Genomic DNA, 22625 nt, shown 5'->3' on the forward strand with positions numbered 1-22625 from the left:
AGGATGCAGAGGTGTTTCGGAACTGAAAGGGATTCCACTCCCTGAATGCAACTCGTTATTGACCACAAGTAAATAATCATGGCAGTAAATGCAAAATTTCCAGGGAGCATCTATGATGCGGACATCTTGCGTGAGAGCACTGCCTCTGCCTGTTTAAGAGTCAGCCACAAGGTCACGGTTGGATGCCGGGGGATAAGGGATATGGCCGTGGCAGCTGGCTCATGACCCCCCCCGGCATAAGCCCCAGACGGAAGCCAAGAAGTGCGATAACGAAAGCCATATAGTCACACGCAGCATCGTCAAAGACAATTGGAGTGCTTAAGCAGCGCTTCAGATGCTTGGACCACTCAGGAGATGACTTACAATACCACCCTGAGCAGGTCGCCGAGTTCATTGTGGTGTGCTGCATGTTTCATAAGTTGGCTATCAGGAGGGGACAAGAATTGCCAGATGGGACGGCCGGTCCACCTCGGGAGAGAGCGGAAACGAGGACGGGGAGGTGGACGTGGACCTCTGGGAGGACAATCAGGCTGGCGTTGAAGCCATGCCCCCACCCCACCCGAGACTGCAGGAAAAGCCCCATGGTAGTTACACAGCTGCAAGACTGTTGCGTCAGCAGCTCAAATTAACACTTTGTGTGAAATTAGTTGATGACAGTTACAGTTGCATTACATTACATTTCATCCTTGCCTGGCCTCGCCATTGTTTGCAAACTTTGTTTTGATCATAACATTTGTTATTGGAAGACGCACAATAATAATTTAAATTAAAATATTTAATATTTTTTAAGACTTTTTTTTAACCAATATATAAACACCCATCTACCACCCCCCCCCACCCCAACAGTGAAATTTTTTAAATAACAGTAACAGCATAATATATAACAGTATAACAACAAACTTTCAAAAACAATTATAAATATAACAGCCACCCACCCAACAATCAACAAATTTATTAATAACAATACAAAAATCAATAGTCAATCCCCTCCGTCCCCACTTACAACCCCCCCCTTCTACCCACACCAAGCCGCTTTTTAGCGGGCACCTCGAGCGCTGTGTGGGGGTTGTCGGTGGCAGAGTCACAGATGAGACTGGAGAAGCTGGAGAGGACGTTTCCAAAGAAAACGTCCTCTGAGTCAGAAGCAACTGCTTCCCCCTGACTCTCATCCATCGACGATGGCGGTACGTCACGTTTGGGTACAATGCCATATTCCGAGACCACAGCCTGCCGTCTAGCATCCATGAAAGCGGCTATTCTCTGCATTGCCGCAACCATCCGCAGCATCTCCTCTGAGACCAATGCGGTCAGAGCGGCAATGTGACCAGTTAACCTGCCCATTGCCTGGAGGAGCTTTCGACCAGTGTCGACGCTCATCCAAGACAGTTGTACCATGTCCAGATTGCCTTCTGCCGGTCTGGGAGCAATCCAACCTCGCCGAACCAATATCCGCGGGGTCGGCACAGGCATTGAACCACTCTGGGTGCCCTGCTGAAGGAGCTTGGCCCCGCTGCTGCTTCGGTGGACAAGGACATGGCCGCACGAACATTAGAAGAACCTGCCGCAGGCTCATCTTCCACCCCCTCACTGTCCTCGGTGGATAAAAGCACTTGTACAAGCAAAGGAGAGGCTCTTGCCTCCTCGCCTCCAGATACAGGCTGGGGAGCCTGCGAAGCCTGGGGACCTAGAAAACATAAATGAGGTTAGTAGTAGAGAAGGGGATGCCAGGGTGACGTGAGAATGCTTACGCTACGCAGGCATATGTACGTGGAGCAACACTACAGTTATAAATATCATTGACAGATGTCACATATAATTAACATCATAGTACAGAATCTGCATTGCATTACAATATGTCATGATCTCATCATTAATTACATAATATTACATCAATCATATATTATACTGAAATGGTATTAAATTACTTTAAATCACCAATGGTTTATACGTTACTCACGTGTCACATAGAAACATAGAAAATAGGTGCAGGAGTAGGCCATTCGGCCCTTCGAGCTGCACCATCATTCAATAAGATCATGGCTGATCATTCCCTCAGTACCCCAAGACCAGGTTCCACACCACCACGGGTGGTCGAACGATTGTGGGCGCCCATTAACGCCTGCTCTTTGAGATTGGTGAGCTGGCACAGATCTGCCGGTCCTCCTCCAGTCCACCTTTGCTCGGTACGGTTTTTTGATGGTTTTCTCTGCAAAGGTGACAAAAGCATGACATAAGCTCATTGCCTAGGTACTATTACAGATATTACAGATATTAATAGATACTATTTCACAACACACAGATAATCCACAATTAGTCATTGCCCTTGCTATTCATTGTTAACGTTATATGCTTTGTATGCAATTGAATGTATGGTTACATCTACGGTCTGAGAATAAATTTAATAAGATCGTGGTTCGGAACTAACGCATGACACCAAGATTACCATCTTAATTACAATCAAGCAGATCTACATTTGAATTAATGAATCATTGCAACATTACAATTATAATTATAAATTTAATATTTGCTCTTCCGGAACCAACAAGGTCGTTCCAGCACTTGCGGCACTGATTCGGCTCACTGACATCGTGTGCCGCTGATCTCCGCCCATATTCTCTGATACGCCCTGGGGGGGTGGTTTTCCACGACCACCCTGAGTCAATTGGGCCCAACGAGTTTCCACCTCATGGACTAGTGCAGCATTTGCCTCTTCCGAAAAATGCTTGGCACGCCTTCAGCCACCCATCTCTGCCGCCTCACCCAGGTCACTCCCTTCACCCACCTCCTCCACCTCTCCAACATCACAACACGGCCTCCTCAACATGTTCCATTATTTACTTTTCATTATTTTTAATTATTCCCCTCAAAAAACACATCCTCAATCACCAAAACAACAGCTTTTCAACAACACTCTACTCTTTTCCACTCTTGCTCGCTCTCGGTCTCTGTTCTGCGCATGTGAACATGATCCCTGACCTCCCGAATCACGGGAAAAGTTAATCACCTAAAAAAAAAAACACGCATGCGCAGAACGGCCGTTGCTATGGACGCCGGCCTTGCACAACAGAATAAATCGCTGATGCCCATTTCACATTGCTATGGCTAACACCCAAATTAAAAAAGCAAAACTAGCGGTTTTTAAAATGGGCGATATTCCGGTAATCCCCAAAAATAATACCACTAACGCTGGAAATATAGATGTCAATGGAAAGTCTAACCCATGCACTCAGAAATGAGAATGTTCTAAGCCAAACATTTCCTCCAAAAGTTGTAATTTCAGTCTTTAGCCTAAATTTCTCACATGTATTTAAAGTGTCTATGGGAACTAGTTTTTGCAAGTATTCCCTTTTTGATTATACTATTTTATTACATTCACAAATCTTGTGAAATAAGTTATTTAAATCCGTTGCAAAGACGGTTTGTATTCTAGGACTTTTACAATCTTGATGTTGATTCAGCGTCACTTAACTGAGCATCTGCTGATCAGAGGGCACGTTGTGATAAAAACAAAAAATGCTGGAAACACTCAGCAGGTCAGACAGCCTCTGGAGAGAGGAAAGTAGGATTAATATTTCTGGTCCATGACCTTCCTCTCGCCACAGATGCTGCCTGATTTCCTGAGTTTTTCCAGCATTTTCCGTTTTTATTTCAAATTTTCAGAAGCTGTAATATTTTGTGTTTTGCCTCATTGCGGTGTTGAGATGTCTAGTCAAATTGTGACAGCTGTTGAGTGTCTGGTTAGAATTTTGCTTACTAAAATGTTCCTCTGAATTACTGTTATAATGTGTTTTCGGTATCCAGCAGTAGTTCAGTAATCTCGTCTCTTTTTTCTGAGAGAATTTGATATTAAAACCAATCAATATATAGCAATTTTACATAACTCAATGAATCTGTAACTGGTTTACAATAAAGTTCTCTCATAATATCCCCAAATCTGGCAAAATGATAGTTCTGTTTTTCTTTTTTTCCATGTGGCATTAGTGGATGGTCTAGCTTGAGGTTTGCAAATTCACTTCAGTTCAAATTGAACATTTTTCCTAAATGTTCTTTACAAAAGTTGCAAGTTCTCCTCCATTTTCTTTTGTCTATAGCTGTTGAAATAAAATAATCCAGAAAATACCTGGTTTTGGCTGACAGTGAATTTAGGCTTATGTATTGTGTATTACATCAAAGTTGTATGCAAGTTACTTTCTTATGCCTCTGTTTAGAGGCATAATGTAATGATTTACAGATGGTGGGAAGTAAGCAATAAGGTTCAGATGTCCCACAAAGTCATTATAGTGGAATTTGAGTGGTTTATTGATTATAAATTACATTTATAGTCTTGTACTGGTGGTACGGAAGATTTGAGAGGCTAGTTTAGTTGATAAATGCATTTTAGTGTCTTATGATATACAGGAGGATAGCATGTATACAATAATGACTTGAAATGAGATGCAAAGTGGCGGTTCACTTGAGTAGTTTTGATGACAAACATTCTAGCTTTCTATATTTCAATACAACTGAGATTAAAATACTGTCTCTGGTCACTGAATTTAAAATGATTATTGTTGGTTAATATCTGACGGATGTGCTGAGGGCCATAGAAGTAACAATTAAAATGAGAATAAATTGTGACACCGCCTTAAGGTACATGATATCAGTGACTGGTACTAAAGTAATACATTTTTGTAGGGTTGCCTTTCTGAGAGATAGAAACATAAAAAATAGCTGCAGGACTAGGCCCTTCATGGCTGATCATTCCTTCAGTACCCCTTTCCTGCTTTCTCTCCATGCCCCTTGATCCCCTTAATCGTAAGGGTCATATCTAACTCCCTCTTGAATATATCCAATGAACTGACATCAACAACTCTCTGCGGCAGGGAATTCCACAGGTCAACAACTCTGAGTGAAGAAGTTTCTCCATCTCAGTCCTAAATGGCCGACCCCTTATCCTAAGACTATGTCCCCTGGTTCTGGACTTCCCAACATCGAGAACATTCTTTCCACATCTAACCTGTCTAGTCCCGTCAGAATCTTATATATTTCTATGAGATCCCCTCTCATCCTTCTAAACGCCAGTGAATAAAGGCCCAATTGATCCAGTCTCTCTCCATATGACAGCCCAGCGATCCCTGGAATCAGTCTGGTGAACCTTCGCTGCACTCCCTCAATAGCAAGAACGTCCTTCCTCAGACTAGGAGACCAAAACTGAACACACTACTCAAGGTGAGGCCTCACTAAGGCCCTGAACAACTGCAGTAAGACCTCCCTGCTCCTATATTCAAATCCCCTAGCTATGAAGGCCAACATACCATTTGCCTTCTTTACCGCCTGCTGTAACTGCGTGCCCACTTTCAGTGACTGATGAACCATGACACCCAGGTCTCGTTGCACCTCCCCTTTTTCTAGTCTGCTGCCATTCAGATAATATTCTGCCTTCGTGTTTTTTCCCCCAAAATGGATAACCTCACATTTATCCACATTATACTACATCTGCCATGTATTTGCCCATTCACCTAATCTGTCCAAGCCACCCTGCAGCCTCTTAGCGTCCTCCTCACAGCTCACACTGCCACAAACCTGGAGATATTACACTCTCTATTCCTTCATCCAAATCGTTAATGTATATTGTAAAGAGCTGGGATCCCAGCACTGAGCCCTGCGGCACCCCACTAGTAACTGCCTGCCATTCTGAAAAGGACCCGTTTATCACAACTCTCTGCTTCCTGTCTGCCAGCCAATTCTCTATCCATGTCAGTACATTACCCCCAATACCATGAGTTTTGATTTTGTACACCAATCTCTTGTGCGGGACCTTGTCAAAAGCCTTTTGAAAGTCCAAATACACCACACCCACTGGTTCTCCCTTGTCCACTCTACTAGTTACATCCTCAAAAAATTCCAGAAGATTCGTCAAGCATGATTTCCCTGTCATAAATCCATGCTGACTTGGTCTGATCCTGTCACTACTTTCCAAATGGACTGCTATTTCATCCTTAATGATTGATTGCAACATTTTCCCCACTACTGATGTCAGGCTAACCGTTCTATAATTAACCGCTTTCTCTCCCTCCTTTTTTAAAAAGTGGCGTTACATTAGCTGCCCTCCAGTTTATAGGAACTGATCCAGACTCGATAGATTGTTGGAAAATGATTACCAATGCATCCACTATTTCTAGGGCCACTTCCTTAAGTACTCTGGGATGCAGACTATCAGGACCCGGGGATTTATCGGCCTTTAATCCCATCAATTTCCCTAACACAATTTCCCGCCTAATAAGGATATCTTTCAGTTCCTCATTCTCACTAGACCCACTGTCCCCTAGTACATTCGGAAGGTTATTTGTATCTTCCTTTGTGAAGACAGAACCGAAGTATTGGTTCAATTGGTCTGCCATTTCTTTGTTCCCCATTATAAATTCACCTGAATCCGACTGCAAGGGATCTACATTTGTCTTTACTAATCTTTTTCTCTTCACATATTTATAGAAGCTTTTGCAGTCAGTTTTTATGTTCCCTGCAAGCTTCCTCTCGTACTCTATTTTCCCCTTCTTAATTAAACCCTTAGTCCTCCTCTGTTGAATTCTAAATTTCTCCCAGTCCTCAGGTTTGTTGCTTTATCTGGCTAATTTATATGTCTCTTCCTTGGATTTAATACTATCCTTAATTTCTCTTGTTAGCCATGGTTGAGCCACCTTCCCAGTTTTATTTTTACTCCAGGCAGGGATGTACAATTGCTGAAGTACATCCATGTGATCTTTAAATGTTTGCCATTGCTTATCCACCGTCAACCCTTTAAGTATCCTCTGCCAGTCTATTCTAGCCAATTCACACCTCATACCGTCGAAGTTACCTTTCCTTAAGTTCAGGACCCTAGCTTCCAAATTAACTTTTAATAAGGAATTCTACCATATTATGGTCACTTTTCCCCAAAGGCCTCTCGCAACAAGATTGCTAATTAGTCCCTTCTCATTATACATCACCCAGTCTAGGATGGCCAGCTCCCTGGTTGGTTCCTCGACATATTGGTCTAGAAAACCATCCCTAATACACTCCAGGAAATCCTCCTCCACCGCATTGCAAAGCAAGGAAGTTATGCTGAACCTTTTTTAAAAAAAAAAGCACTGGTTAGTCCCCAGCTGGAGTATTGTGTCCAATTCTGAACACTACACTTTAGGAAGGATGTCAAGGCCTTGGAGGGGGTGTAAAGGAGATTTATTTGTCATGTATTCAACTATCATTGTAACCCATGTATAAGCTGACCTAAGTTGTGCACCTTGAGAACATTGGCCACAAGGGGTGAACTTTGTGGGAGACACTTCTAACCTGGACTTTCAGGTATAAAAAGGGAAGCTCCACCCACCTTCATCACTTCAGTGCTGGAATAAAGGTTACTGGTCACAGTGACCTTCTCTCAAATATAGGCCTCGTGTGCATTTATACTGTATAGTAGGGACAGATTATTGGCGACGAGAAACTAGGATTTAAACCACGCGAGCATGGCCACTAGCAGCACAGACGAGAGGTACTGTGTTGGTGATGATTGGGATGACTTTATTGAAAGACTACAGCAAAGTTTTGTCACTAAGGAATGGTTGGGACAGGATTCGGCCGACAAATGCAGGGCTCATCTCCTGACGGTTTGTGGATCCAGAACGTACTCCCTGATGAAGGACCTTCTAGCGCCAGAGAAGCCGGCGGACAAGACTTTTGAAGAACTCAGTAAGTTGATCGGGGAACACCTTAAACCGGCGAGCAGCATGCACATGGCGAAACACCGGTTTTATACACACCGGAGGCAAGAAGGGCAAAGCGTTCCAGACTTCGTAGCAGATCTCTGGTGTCTGGCGAGCCTATGTAAGTTCCCAAATGCATGCAGAGCTGAGATGCTGCGAGACTTTTTTATTGAGGGCATCAGGCACGCTGGGGTTTTCAGGAAACTGATTGAGACCAAAGACTTGACCTTGGAAGCGGTGGCTCTGATAGCCCAAACATTTATCTCGGGGAAGGAAGAGACCAGAATGATGTATGACAAAAATCTTGGCTCAAATGCGGCAAACGACCAGGGAGTCAACATTGTTAATGCGGCACACAGTTCTCTAGGCCGACAAGGGCAATTGGACATGCCCCAGCATGTAGTCGAACCCAAAGGGGGAATTCAACAGAGACCATGGCTAGCTGAACAGCAATTCATGCCATCGCAATGGACAATGGGGCCATCAACACCTGTTAATGGTACGCTTAAGGACAGTTACAGAGACAGTCAGAGATGATCGACTGGTAATGGACCTTTTGATTCGGACAATGGGGCCATCAACACCTGTTAATGGTACGCTTAAGGACAGTTACAGAGACAGTCAAAGATGATCGACTGGTAATGGACCTTTTGATTCCAACAATGGGGCCTCCAGCTCATGCTGGAGGTGTGGAGACAAACACCCAGCCAGAGCTTGCAGGTATCAGTAATATACCTGCAAAAACTGCAATGTCAGCGGTCACTTAGCGCGTATGTGCAGGAAGCCTGCAGCCAGGTTGATGTACGAGGAGGATGGGCCCGATGTAAGCCCTATGAGGCCAAATGAATACTGAGGGAAATCGCTGGAAGCTGAAGTTCAGCAAGTTCACGTGGAGCACATATACAGTTCATATACCAGGACGCCACCGATAATGATGAAAGTGCTCCTCAATGGCATCCCAGTATTAATGGAGCTAGACACCGGGGCCAGCCAGTCTCTGATGAGTATCAAACAGTTCGAAAGGTTGTGGGTGTCCAAGGCCAGGAGGCCAAAATTATTGCCGATTGACGCACAGCTACGGACATATACAAAGGAGATCATTCCGGTGCTAGGCAGCGCCACGGTAGTCATGACCCACCAAGATTCGGAAAACAGGTTGCCACTCTGGATTGTCCCGGGGGACGGTCCCGCACTACTGGGGAGGAGTTGGCTTGCTGTCATGAACTGGAAATGGGGCGATGTCAGTGCAGCAACTTCTGTGGAGCGAGTATCATGCTCACAGGTCCTGGACAAATTTGACTCATTATTTCAACCCGGCATCGGCACTTTCATGGGGGGCCAAGGTAGTGATTCGCAAACCCGGACGCTAGGCCAGTACACCACAGGGCCAGAGCGGTGCTGTACGTGATGCGGGAAAAGATAGAATGCGAATTGGACCGCCTGCTGAGAGAAGGCATCATCTCGCCAGTCGAATTCAATGACTGGGTGAGCCCGATCGTGCCGGTGCTCAAGGCTATGTCAGGATATGTGCCGATTACAAGGGCACCATCAATCGGGTGTCACTCCAAGACCAGTACCCGCTACCGAGAGCGGAGAACCTCTTTGCGACGCTATCCGGTGGCAAACTTTTTTCAAAATTGGACCTGACCTCGGCTTACATGACCCAGGAGCTGGCGAGTGAGTCGAAGAAGCTGACCACCATCACGACACACAAGGGGTTGTTTGAGTATAACAGATGTCCATTCGGGATTTGTTCGGCCGCCGCAATCTTTCAGCGAAATATGGAAAGCTGCCTCAAGTCGATTCCAAGGACGGTGGTTTTTCAAGACGACATCCTCATCGCGGGTCGCGATACTGAAGAACACCTCCACAACCTGGAGGAGGTGCTACGCAGACTAGACCGGGTAGGGCTGCGACTGAAAAAGACGAAGTGCGTCTTCTTAGCTCCAGAGGTAGAATTCCTGGGGAGGAGGGTAGCAGTAGATGGGATCAGAACTACTGCGTTCAAAACGGAAGCGATCCAGAGAGCAACCAGACCGCACAACACGACGGAGCTGCGTTCGTTCCTGGGGCTCCTGAACTATTTTGGTAACTTTCTTCCCAAATTGAGCACGCTGTTTGAGCCGCTACACGTGCTCCTACGCAAAGGTCGCAATTGGGTCTGGGGGGCCAGCCAGGAAAGGGCTTTTGATAGAGCATGCAATTTGTTACGCTCCAACAAACTGTTAACACGAGTTTCTTACACGGGTCATATAACGTTAACGTGCGATGCGTCGTCCTATGGGGTCGGGTGTGTGTTGCAGCATGTGAATGCCAATGGTCAGTTACAGCCGTTTGCCTCCAGAAGTCTGTCCCAGGCAGAAAGGGGCTACGGGATGGTAGAAAAGGAAGCGCTAGCATGTGTATATGCAGTTTTAAAAAAAATGCACCAGTACCTATTTGGCAGGAAATTTGAGCTGGAGACAGATTGCAAACCGCTAACGTCCCTTTTGGCCGACAACAGGGCCATAAATGCGAATGCATCGGCCCGCATACAGAGGTGGGCTCTCACGTTAGCCGCCTATGACTACACAATTCGACACAGACCGGGCGCTGAAAACTGCGTCGATGCACTCAGCAGGCTCCCACTAGCCACCACTGAGGGGGCAACTGAGCATGATGCTGAGATGGTCATGGCTGTTGAAGCTTTTGAAAGCAAAGGCTCACCTATGACAGCCCGTCAGATTAAAGTCTGGGCAAATAAAGACCCGCTACTTCTTTAGTTAAGAAATGTGTCCTGAATGGGGACTGAGCAGTCACGTACGGGGTATGCCCTGAGGAGTTTAAACCGTTTCATAGGCGCAAGGATTGACTCTCGATTCAGGCCGATTGCCTACTGTGGGGAAACCGAGTAGTCATGCCCCAGAAGGGCAGAGAGATGTTTATCAGAGAACTTCACAATGAGCACCCGGGCTCATTGCCAGGTCACACGTTTGGTGGCCAGGGATATATGCAGACCTGGAACTTTGTTTGCAGGTGCAACATGTGTGCCTAACTGGGCAACGCACCCAGGGAAGCCCCCCTTAGCCCCTGGACCTGGCCCGCCAAGCCATGGTCACGCATCCATGTGGACTACGCAGGTCCTTTCATGGGAAAAATGTTTTTGGTTGCAGTAGATGCCTATTCTAAATGGATTGAGTGTGCCATTTTAAATTCAAGCACATCCTCTGCCACGGTATAAAGTCTACGGGCAATGTTCACCGCCCATGGTCTACCGGATGTCTTGGTCAGTGACAATGGCCCGTGCTTCACAAGCACTGAATTCCAGGACTTCGTGGCAGGCAATGGAATTAACCATGTTAGAACGGCACCGTTCAAGCTGGCCTCAAACGGCCAGGCGGAACGAACAGTGCAGATAATCAAACGGGATGCTCAGAATCCAAGGGGGTTCCCTATAAAGCCGCTTATCATGCCTCCTGTTGGCCAATAGATCCCAACCACACTCGCTCACGGGTGCCACCCGCAGAGCTGCTGATGAAAAGGACGCTCAAAACCAGGTTATCCCTTATACACCCTACTATGAAAGAAATTGTTGAGAGCAGGCGTCAGTCACAATGTGACTACCATGACAGGAATGCGAGGGTGTGATGTATTGATGTAAATGACCCTGTTTTTGTCCTTAATTACGCTGCAGGACCCAAATGGCTTGCAGGCACTGTGATTGCCAATGGGGGGGAATAGGGTTTTGGTAGTTAAACTTACCAATGGACAAATCTGCTGCAAACATGTGGATCAAACTAAAAGGAGGCTCAGCAACCCCATAGAAGAAGCAGAGGAAGAACATGACGTAGAGTTTACTCCACAGGTGACCGAACAGTGAACCAAGTGGAAGAGAATCCAGTCACTGTGGGCAGTCTGGACAGGCCTGAGGCACCGCAAACAGCAGACACTTAGGCCAGCGCCCAACAACCGGAGCCCCAACTCAGGCGCTCTACAAGGGATCATAAACCACCAGAGAGACTTAACCTGTGATCCCCATAAGACTTTGTGGGGGAGGTGATGTCATGTATTCAACTATCATTGTAACCCATGTATAAGCTGACCTAAGTTGTATACCTTGAGAACATTGACCACAAGGAGCTAACTTGTGGGAGACACTCCTAACCTGGACTTTCAGGTATAAAAGGGAAAGCTCCACCCACCTTCATCACTTGAGGTCTTGGTAATAAAGGTAACTGGTCACAGAGTGACCCCTCAAGTATGTGCCTGGTGTGCATTTATACTGGATAGTAGGGACATATTAGTACCAGGGATGAAATACTTCAGTTATGTGGAGAGACTAGACTAACTCGGGTTGTTCTCCTTAGAGCAGCGAAGGTTATGGGGAGATTTGATCGAGGTGTTTAAAATCATGAAGGGTTTCCAATGGCAGAAGGGTTTCCAGTGGCAGAAGGGTCAGTATCCAGAAGACTCAGACTTAAGGTAATTGGCAAAAAAAATCAAAGGCGACATCAGAGAAAAAATTGTTTACACAGTGAGTTGTTGTGATCTGGAATGCACTGCCTGAAAGGATGGTGGATGATTTCAATGATAACTTTCAAAAGAAAATTGGAGAAATTCTTGGAGGAAAATTTGCAGGGCTATGGGGAAAGAGTAAGGGAGTGGGTCTAATTAGATAGCTCTTTCAAAGAGCTGGCATGATTGGCCGAATGGCTTCCTGTCTATGATCCTCATGGATTGGGCAGATGTCATGAAATTTAATGCTGAGAAGATCTGAGGTATTAAATTTTGGGGGGGGGGGGTGGTGTGGGGAGAGTAAGCTGAGAAATTATACACCTAAGGTGGTAAAATTATAAAGGAGTAGAACAGCGACATAGGGTTTCATATACATAAATCTTTAAAAATGAGAGCAGGTTGATCAAGCCATAAAAAGGTATGGGATCCTACGTTTTATAAATGGTCGAGTACGAAAGAAAAAAGGGAATGTAAAATCTATATAAATCATTGGTTAGGCCACAGTTAGAATGCTGTGTTCAGTTTTGAATATCTTACTTTACAAAGAATACCAAGATAATGGAGAGAGCACAGAAGAGATTTGCTGAGAAGATTCCTGGGATGAGATGCTTTAGTAATGAAACTAAATAAATTGGGGCTCTTTACAAAAAAAAGTTAAAGATAGAAATGTTCAAAATTGAGGGATTTTGAAGTAAAATTTGATTAACTGTTTCTACTGGTCAGTGAATTTGTAACTAAGCCATAAATGTAACATATTTACCAAAAGAATAAATGGAGAAATTGGAAATAAAAGGTTGTTTGGACATAGAATATCCTACCAGAAACAGTGATTGAATCAGTCTATAAAAGCAGATAAACATTGAAAGAAAAAATGGTGTAAAAGGAAAGGAAGGACGGCGGGGGCGGGGGGTGGAGTGGAGACAAGGGAACTGGTGCAAGCATGATGTGCTAAATGCAAAATTCTGTAACTTGAAGCTACTGGAAGGCTGGGGATGTTAGTAAGATTGTACTCCAGCATGAGGGAGAAAAACCCAGTGAAAAAATAGGCATTTTTATATTTTGGTGTGTAGTAGGAATTTATTGTAAATCATTTTGTGAAGTGGTGTTGATTGGTGCATGATGTAGGGTCTAAAGAATATTTAATGATGTAGGGCTGCCAGTATTAACATTTGTTCCAAGTTTGTTGAAGAAAAATCAAAAGATTAGCAATTCTGTTTATGGACAATAAGACACAAAAATGTAATAACTGAGTAATACTAGCAGCCCTTCTTTCGTTCAGCCTCGTGGTAGCGCATAGTATGGGAGAGTGAAACTAGTAAAAGGAAAAAAAAACCTTCAAAGACGCACACGGATATTTGAATTTAGAATAATTAAGATATTTCCAAAAAGGGGGGAAGTGTCTCCCTCAGGCACAGCCCTAAATTGCTTCATCCCTGATCCTCTCTTCTCGAACACGACAATACGTAACATTTCCATCCCTGAACCAAGGCGCTGGAAACTAATCTGTCTTTAGGACCCAGAGAACGAGATTGGCAGGTTGTGGTTGAACGTTCGTCCGGATGCGCATTAGGACCCAGGGAGGGAACGAGTCTTGCAGTTCTGTTGTCTGACTGGATTGAAAATTCGCCATGAGTCTGTCGTTTTAGGCCTTGGCAGCGCGGTGTCAGTAGGATTGTTGTCACGTTTGACTGAGGAAGAACAAAAACTCATACCTCGTATAGTGCAATTAGGTCTAAGAATTTAAGAACGGGAATTTTAACTTTGGTTTGGGGGTTAAAGGGAGGCGGTAATGGTGAGCAGTGTGAGCAGAATGTGTTTTGTGGTGAGTGGTGTTTGACCCGACTCTCTCTCTGTCTCATTGCAGCAAACCAAGATGGAGTATGAGTGGAAACCCGACGAGCAAGGGCTCCAGCAGATCCTACAGCTACTGAAGGAATCGCAGTCTCCGGACACCGCCATCCAGAGATCCGTCCAGCAAGTATCCTTTGTAAAGCGGCAGTATCGGCAACTTGGCCGGCCTGGTTTGTTTTTCCTTAAAATCGCTCATCGAAACGTGCTCGGCTGGGAAATGTTCCGTATTGTCGTGTTCGAGAAGGGAGGATCAGGGATGAAACAATTTAGGGCTGTGCCTGAGGCGGAGGGAGACACTTTTTCCCCCTTTGGAAATCTCTTAATTATTCTAAATTTAAATATCCGTGTGCGCCTTTGAAGGTTTTTTTTCTCCTTTTAACTGGTTTCACACTCATACTATGGATATAGTGCGCTACCACTAGGCTGAACGTGAAGCCTGTGGCGTATGCAGTTTTACGGAACCTTTTTTAATGGTGCTTAAACACGAATGGCACACCATCGCCATGCGTCTCACGTTGTATAAATTGGCGGATGGGGGAGGTGAATATGGTAATATGTTGCTCTAATTACTACGGAGCCGTTTATGTATTCGCCCATTTAAATGATACACTTTTGTCTAGTTGTCTAATTTATTTGACAACTTCATTCAATTTCTATTTTTACTAGAGAAACTGTACCATCTTTTATTTCAAACGTGTTTATTTTTTGTATTCACGGTTGTAAAATATTTCCTTAGCTTTTTTTTTAGAAACTGGAGCAACTTAATCAATATCCAGACTTCAATAACTACCTGATATTTGTTCTGACAAAGTTAAAATCAGAAGGTAGGTCCATTTGGTTTTCGGTTGTACGAATGACTAATTTGTCAACTCATTCTAACCTGAATTTGTAACTCAAGTTATGACTGCGAAATTATATACTGATAGTTTAAGCTTTAACAAGAAATAGAAGGAATGAAACTTGCTACAAATGTGTTTTTTCCACTAAACTGTTTTGGAGCATAATTTGGGCAATTTATAATTCGTTTTGAGATATGATTTATAATTTGTCAATTTTGGCACTACTGAACCATTATTTAGCTCATGATCTTTACCATTGGTGTTCTGAGCTTATGGGTCTTGGCCCTTAGTCACATGATTTAATTTTAAATTCTGATCAAGTTTAGAGAAACTATACAGCTTCAACTGTCTTGAAAGCTATGTTAAAAGAAAGCATCTTCATTTTAACTGTGCTCTTAAATGCTAGACAGTTTTACACTTGGCAATTGGCAAGTTGCCTGTGTATTTTAGGTGTTAAAACTAAGTTTGGAAGCAGGCATTTTAACCCTGATGTGCCATGAATAGGGAAAGCTGCTCAACGCTCACCATACTCATCTATGATATCACTGGAGTGAAATCCTGTGATGTGGCATCTGAAGTAGTGAAATACAAAATTCTGCCACTCTGAAACCTAGTGGGAATAGGTGACTATTTGCACAGATGCCCCTATTTTGAATATTTAAGAAAGAACTTGCATTAATATAACACCTATATCACATCCTCAATGTGTCCCAAAGTGCTTTTAGCCAACAAATAACTTTTGAAGTGTAGTCACTGTTGTTTTGTAGCAAATGAAGCAGTCAATTTGCACACATGGCAGTGAGACAAAAACCAGTTAACAAAAGTAAAATACTGCGGATGTTGGAAATCAAATAAAAACAGAAAATGCTGGAATTGCTCGGCATCAGGCAGCATCTATGGAGAGAGAAACAGAGTTAACATTTCAGGTCTATGACCTTTCATCAGAACTGGCTGATAACCAGTTATTCTGTTTTGATGGTGTTGGTTGATCAATGTTGGCCAGGACATGGCGAGAACTCCCCACTCTTTAGGGGAAAAAAAACATGTCTTGCATTCTTTTGAGTTGTATGACAGTTTATGAACATGCTTTTTCTAAATCGCTTGATTAATGTCGTTAAAGTGACACTTGCACTGATTTTAAATTTGCCTCACTGCACTATTGTGCCATTTATATTAAAAATGAACGGTTGAAAACTTGCATTACGTGGGCTTTATGCCTTTTTAAAAATTTTCTAATGTTGCTATTTTACCAAATTTCCTGTTTTTGAGAGAATATGATTAGATTAGATATTAAAATATTCAGTTGGAGAAATAAACTTAGTTAATCTTTAAATGTAAGCGTGTTTATTATGAATCAGGTTGAGTATTACATATATATTGTCCTTTGTTAAAAGCCTGTTTATCATTTAGGTTCTATTTGTTTCAAGTGCAGGTGTTTTTTTAATTTTCTTTCAACTCGTAGAAGTTTAGTCATTACTGGGTATAGTTCCACAGGTCACTCTCAGTATCTCAGCACAATGGCCATTATTCCTGTACAAGCCTTAACAGTTGAGAGTTGGCATGCAATTTGACCACTGGGTTTCACAGCCAAGCCCACTTATCCTTGCTTGCTTGATTGCGTTATGAAATCCAAGAGGAATTTTCTGGAGTTTTTCTTGAATTGGCTGCAGGATTTCTCCTCTTTTTTGTTTGTCCCAGGAGGTGGCGGTGTTGTTTGGTTGGGGTGGGCTTGATGGCCCTTAGTCTTTTCTCACTATTTTTGTATATTTGTGTGTTCACGTGCTGTTTCAGTAGGGGTTTCTGGAAGCTGATCAGAAACAGGGACTCTGACCCTTATCCAACCAAGGGTACTGGGGCTAAATTTAAGTGACCTATTCCTTGGTTGAGATCTGCTATCTCGGTGCAAACTAGAGATCCAACCACGGACCTTCCTGGTCTGTAAGGCTCTGCTACGAACTAAATAAACTCGCTTAGCCAGCAGGGGAGCTATGAATCAATATAAATATATACTGCAGAAAATAGTGGAAATCTCAGCGGGTCAGGCAGCATCTGTGGAGACATCACTCTGCTTTCTCTCCACAGATGCTGCCTGACCCACTGAGATTTCCAGCATGTTTTGTTTTTATTCCAGATTCCAGCATCTGCAGTGTTTTGCTTTTGTAAATATATACTGCATTTGATTTTGAGATCAGTTCAGTTTGTAAAATGGTTTAAAATGAATGTCAGTAGTTCGACCAATATAAGCAGATTCTGGTGGTTGTTCATCCATTTCTTCAACTCTGGGGATGCTTGTCTGCATGGGGTTTGTCTGCCAAGATGGATTGTTGAAAGGAAGTGAGTGTGAGAAAGGATTATGAGTGTCAATACTGAATAAAAAAAAAACTGTTACAAAGAATTCTAAAAAACCTTTTTTTTGTTAACCTGAGAGTCAACGGCTAGTGATTTAATTGTGGAATACTGATTTAGAAGGAGGGAGTTGACTTAACATACTGTAGATGCTGAAGGACCCTTACTTAACGATGGTTATATTGGTACTGACTCAATTTTCTCACTGTCTGCCATAGTAATTTGTTCAATTTAACACCCCAATGTTATTCCAAGCATCCAAAAATGAACAGAAATAAAGATCAAGATTAGTGATATCTTTTCCATAATATAAAGAAAATGTCAATGCACGAGTCCTGATAGATTTGTTTTAAGATAATGTTGGGAGTGTTTGTAAGATCTGCGAGATAAACATATATACTGCTTAGGCACCATGGAAACTTTGTTGGCTGAGACAGATTTGCAATTGTGTTTTGGTAAATGTTTGGCAGTAGTGTGATAAATGGAGTTTTTCTGTGAGCTATCCTTCACATCCGAATTACGAACAATTTATTAAAGTACTGAAGTTTTCCCAAGTTTTGCTGGGTGGATTGTTCTTTAAATGCTTGCAACAGGAAATGTCTTCAATATAGCATTGATGAAAAGACACTGGCTATTTAAAAGTCCAATTCACACTAAATGTTGTCCTTGCACCCAGCTCTACCTATTTTCTCTCAGGCTGCAGAGGAGCTCAAAAGCAGGTTTTTAAAGAGTTGCACAAAAAAAAAATACTTCCCTTCTTGGGAAATGGCCAGCGGTGTACATTGGGAGACTTGGGGTACACCCTACAGTTTTCAGTCAGTTTGATTTACAGCTGTATTTAAAAATGATGCAAGTCATCTACAATTCAAGTCAAACACCATTTCACAACGTGCTGAAGATGCTACTTTAAAAAAAAAGTTTGACAAACTCGGCTAAAGTTTGTAGGCCGATTTCTTGTTTGCTAACTGGTTTGAACTGCATTTTATAGTGGTACCTGGAGTGAATCGAGTTGGCTCAGTTCAGTGATTCATTGAATCCAATCGTGCCTAATTAGAGCAGGGTACCAGTCACCATACCAGATTACTTTTCATGGTAATGTGTGTGGCATTCAGATTCATTTTGGATTAGACTGGGTATTTGTTTGCATTGTTGAAACCAATATAAAACACACATGCTGGAAATGCACAGAAGGTTGATCAGCATGTGTGAAGAGACAGGTTAACGTTTTGGTTGTAAACTTTTGGTTAGAACTGAAGCCAAAGTGAAGAGTGAATGTTTATACTCTTACAATATTGTACGTGCATGGGATATTTATTGCTATGTTGCTTCAAATTCTACAACTCTTTATTGTTATGTCTGAGAAATTTAAATTTACTAGGATAATGAAGGGTTCATTTATTCACTTTAAAACTGCAATACATACAATGAATATACTGTGGTTCCATTTAATGTGAAATCATAGTGAGCAGAAAGTAGTTGAGGCCAATTCACTAAATATATTCAAAAGGGAGTTAGATGAAGTCCTTACTACTCGGGGGATCAAGGGTTATGGCGAGAAAGCAGGAAGGGGGTACTGAAGTTTCATGTTCAGCCATGAACTCATTGAATGGCGGTGCAGGCTAGAAGGGCTGAATGGCCTGCTCCTGCACCTATTTTCTATGTTTCTATGAAACTCTTTTTTTTAAAAAAAAACCAGTCTGTAAAGTTGAACATTAACATTTTTTTTGTTATAACAATACTTGTTATTTTGGAATTCATAAAGAATTCCCTGAGCAAGAGAAGCATGTAAATACAAAATCAGCTATTACTGCTTAGGCCATGGTGATTTTAAATAAAAAAGTAATGAAAGTGCATCAGAACTTTTAACTGCTTTGTTTATGAAAACTGCACCATGAATTTTGAATACATTTTTTATTCTTGGGCGGATTTCACACCACATTGTAACTGTAGATAGTAGGCTACTGTTTCACAAAGAATTCCCAATGAGATCAAAATCCATTCTCTCGAGAAATTGATTTGGCAGATTACAGTATATTTCTGTACTATAACAGTGATCAGCAGACTTGTATTTAAAATGTTCTAACATTTGCAGGCTGCTTCTGAATAGTTTTGAATTTTGGTGTAATCTCGTATGGCTGGGACCCTACCTGCATCATGAATTAAACCAACAGTTATGATTAAGCTTGCAAACAGTGCAGAAGTCACACTCCAGATGGTTAAAAGTTGAAACAAAAGAGAAAGAAAGTTTATTGTTCCTTCTAATTCAGAGGTAGAAATTTCAAATATCCTAATTTAGAACCTTCCGTATCGAGAACCATTTGAACTCTGATTTACCTGAGCGTGTCTTTATTTACAGCTGTTAAATAAGGAGCTTTAAAAGGACAGGTTATCTTAACTACACCTCCAGTTTAGCAGCAGATTAATGTATCCTGCTCCTCTTACAAAACAGTGGATCATCCAATGCCACATGCGATTAGTTAGTATAATAGGCCAGATTTTGCTCTCGGTGGCGAACATTCGTTAGACTTGTCCATAGACTCTCCACAGGGTTTTGTACTGAAACATGCTGCAAATTTAAGCGACAAATAGTATGCGCTACAGAGCATCTGGGACCTGTGTGAACAGGACAAGCAACTGTGTATCTCCTTAACCAATCAGATTGAAGAATTGTTAATGAGCAGCACAGTCTGAACCAGGAAGAGTCAGTTTGAATATTTAATTCAATATCAAATCCGGTACAGAAAGCGAAATAGAGAGGGAAAGAAAGATGGGATTAAGAGAGAGACAAGAGACAAATAGAAAATCAAATTTAAAAAAAATTTTCAACAGTAATTAAAATCTGAAGGAATGAGACTCCACACTTGTAAAAGTTACATTACAGTGCCAAAGAGATTGTTTGACAGTAATTAAGACTTAGCACGCTGTTAAAAGGGCACTTGCACTGGAATGGACAAGCCCTAACTTTTTCTGACTAGTTTTGCTCGTATCTGAGAAGTTCAGTAACTTCTTGGCATTCAATGTATTTGAGTGGTGAGCTTTTGGAGGAACGACGCATCTTGGAGAACAACTTCTGGATTTCCGTGCTTTTATGAAATTGCACATTGTCTGACTACCATGACCAATGCCACAGGAGAGTTACTAAGTCTATATCACTGTATCCCATTATGGAAACTTAAAACACCGCACACAGTCGAACACTTGTGTGGGGAAAAGGTAATACAAATATAAAGAAACAAAGACGGGATTTGAAGTCGACAAGGAAACTCCCAAGAACAGAAAATACCTGAGGTGAGTCAGAATATTTGCACTTTTAGTTGGTATTCCCACAAATTATAAGGCAGGATCAGAATTATCAACCTGAAGAGCAATTACATTTTGAATGCACTCCAGCCACTAGTTACTAACATCATTTAGACTTGCTACTTGTGAGACTAAGGCTTACAGGGTGGACAGCTAGAATGTTAGCTATGGCACTGTGGAGCAGGAGACTCTCGGCCCAAGGCGGGGGGGGAGGGCGCATAGTGAAGACTAGCAGAATAGAAAGGTTGTAATCAGAGGGGATTCAATAATAAGAGGGATAGATGGCGTCCTCTGCAGCTGCAACTGAGAGTCCAGAGGGTGTGTTTGCCGATCTGTTGCAAACAAAGGATATCTCTGACCAACTGGAGAGAAACCTGGAACGGGAGAGGCAAGATCCTGTTGGTGTGGCCCATGTTGGGACCCCTGACATAGGGGAGAAAGGTGAGGAAGTCCTGCTCAGGGAATATCAGAAGTTAGGAACTAAATTTTTTTTAAAACACAGCACACCTTGGTGGTAATCTTGGAATTATTTTCTTAGGGATAGATAGATCAGGAAGGTGACTAAATGATTGGTGTGAACACTTGCACCAATACTGGGACAGGAAGGAGATGTACCGCAGGGAGGGGCTCCACCTGAACCAGAGTGGGACTTGGTGGAAAGGATAAATGGGGCTGTCATCAGACTGTAAACTAGTAAAATGGAGGGGAGAGGAGCTGTGGGGAGGGTTTTGATGAAAATAACAAGTAAGATGATAAAATAAATAGATGAGAATAAAGGTCAGACCAAGGTAAGGAACATGGGTACCAAACAGTCAAGGAACAAATATAGTTATAAAACAGATGCATTAAAAGACTGTTTAAAAATAAAGTAAAAGGAACAACGATTAAAGACGAATTAAACTGCCTATACAGAAATGTACGCAGCATCCAAAATAAAATGGAAACTGGAGGCAATAATCCATAGTGAGGAAGTCGATGTAGGAATAACTGAATACTTCTTCACCCAGAGAGTGGTGAACCTGTGGAATTCTCTACCACAGAAAGTAGTTGAGGCCAATTCACTAAATATATTCAAAAGGGAGTTAGATGAAGTCCTTACTACTCGGGGGATCAAGGGTTATGGCGAGAAAGCAGGAAGGGGGTACTGAAGTTTCATGTTCAGCCATGAACTCATTGAATGGCGGTGCAGGCTAGAAGGGCTGAATGGCCTGCTCCTGCACCTATTTTCTATGTTTCTATGTTTACTTAAAGAACAGAACTGGCAACTAAATATTGCAGGTTATAACCTAATCCAGAAAGGAGAGAGAAGGAAGAAAGGGGGGGTTGGATAGCTGTCAATGTTCCCTTTAATTTTTTTTCCTTGCACGGACTCTTTAACGGGTTGCGTGACCCATTCAAATTTTCACACATGCGTGGTTTGATCCATTGAAAAACTGGTGAGCGGCCTGCACAGGACCGCCAGGCCACCACACAGCTTACCAGGAATGTTGGTGGCTGTACTAATTAGAGATAACTGTGTAGAAAAAAGGGACATAACTAACAGAAGATTCGAAACAAAATCCATATGGATTGAAATAAAAGATAGGAAGGGATTCTTCATGCTATGAGGGTATACTACATACCTCCTAATAGTGGAAAGGAGGTGAAGGAAGAAATATGTAAGCAAATGAGTGAAGGACATAGAATAATAATCATGGGTAATTTTAACTACCCCCAAATAAACTGGCAAGAAGAGGTTGCAAAAGGGGTACAGGGTATGGAGTATTTAGTGTGTGCAGGACTCCTTAGTATCCAGTATGTAAAAACCCCAACAAGAGTACTGCTGGATCTAGTAATTGGAAATGAACCAGAACAGATAAGACAAATAAGCATAGGGGAACATCTAGTCAATAGTAATCACAATACAATAAGGTTTCAGATAAATATGGAGAAGGATATAAATAATATCGACCAAAGTAATAAATTGGATTTAAAAAAAAAGCTGATTTTAAGGGAATGAGAATGGAACTAGGGAAAATAAACTGGACACTGATAGACAGAAACAGAATAGTGGTGGGAAACATTTAAAATGATGATC

General features: G+C 42.5%; 1 protein-coding gene across 5 annotated transcripts in view; it reads left to right on the top strand.

Annotated features, from left to right (window-relative positions):
- The window catches only part of tnpo1 (transportin 1), a 172831-nt gene that overhangs the window by 36288 nt on the left and 113918 nt on the right, over window positions 1-22625 (top strand). For 4 of the 5 annotated variants that reach the window (XM_070885929.1, XM_070885930.1, XM_070885933.1 and 1 more), the window contains 2 exons: window positions 14077-14190; window positions 14812-14887. In XM_070885929.1, the coding sequence (XP_070742030.1) occupies window positions 14077-14190; window positions 14812-14887 (190 nt within the window). Of the gene's footprint in view, window positions 1-13792; window positions 13943-14076; window positions 14191-14811; window positions 14888-22625 lie in introns of those variants that run through there. The other variant, XM_070885932.1, reaches the window with a different exon arrangement.

The sequence above is a fragment of the Pristiophorus japonicus genome, chromosome 1, assembly GCF_044704955.1.
Source record: "Pristiophorus japonicus isolate sPriJap1 chromosome 1, sPriJap1.hap1, whole genome shotgun sequence".
Taxonomy (NCBI): domain Eukaryota; kingdom Metazoa; phylum Chordata; class Chondrichthyes; family Pristiophoridae; genus Pristiophorus; species Pristiophorus japonicus.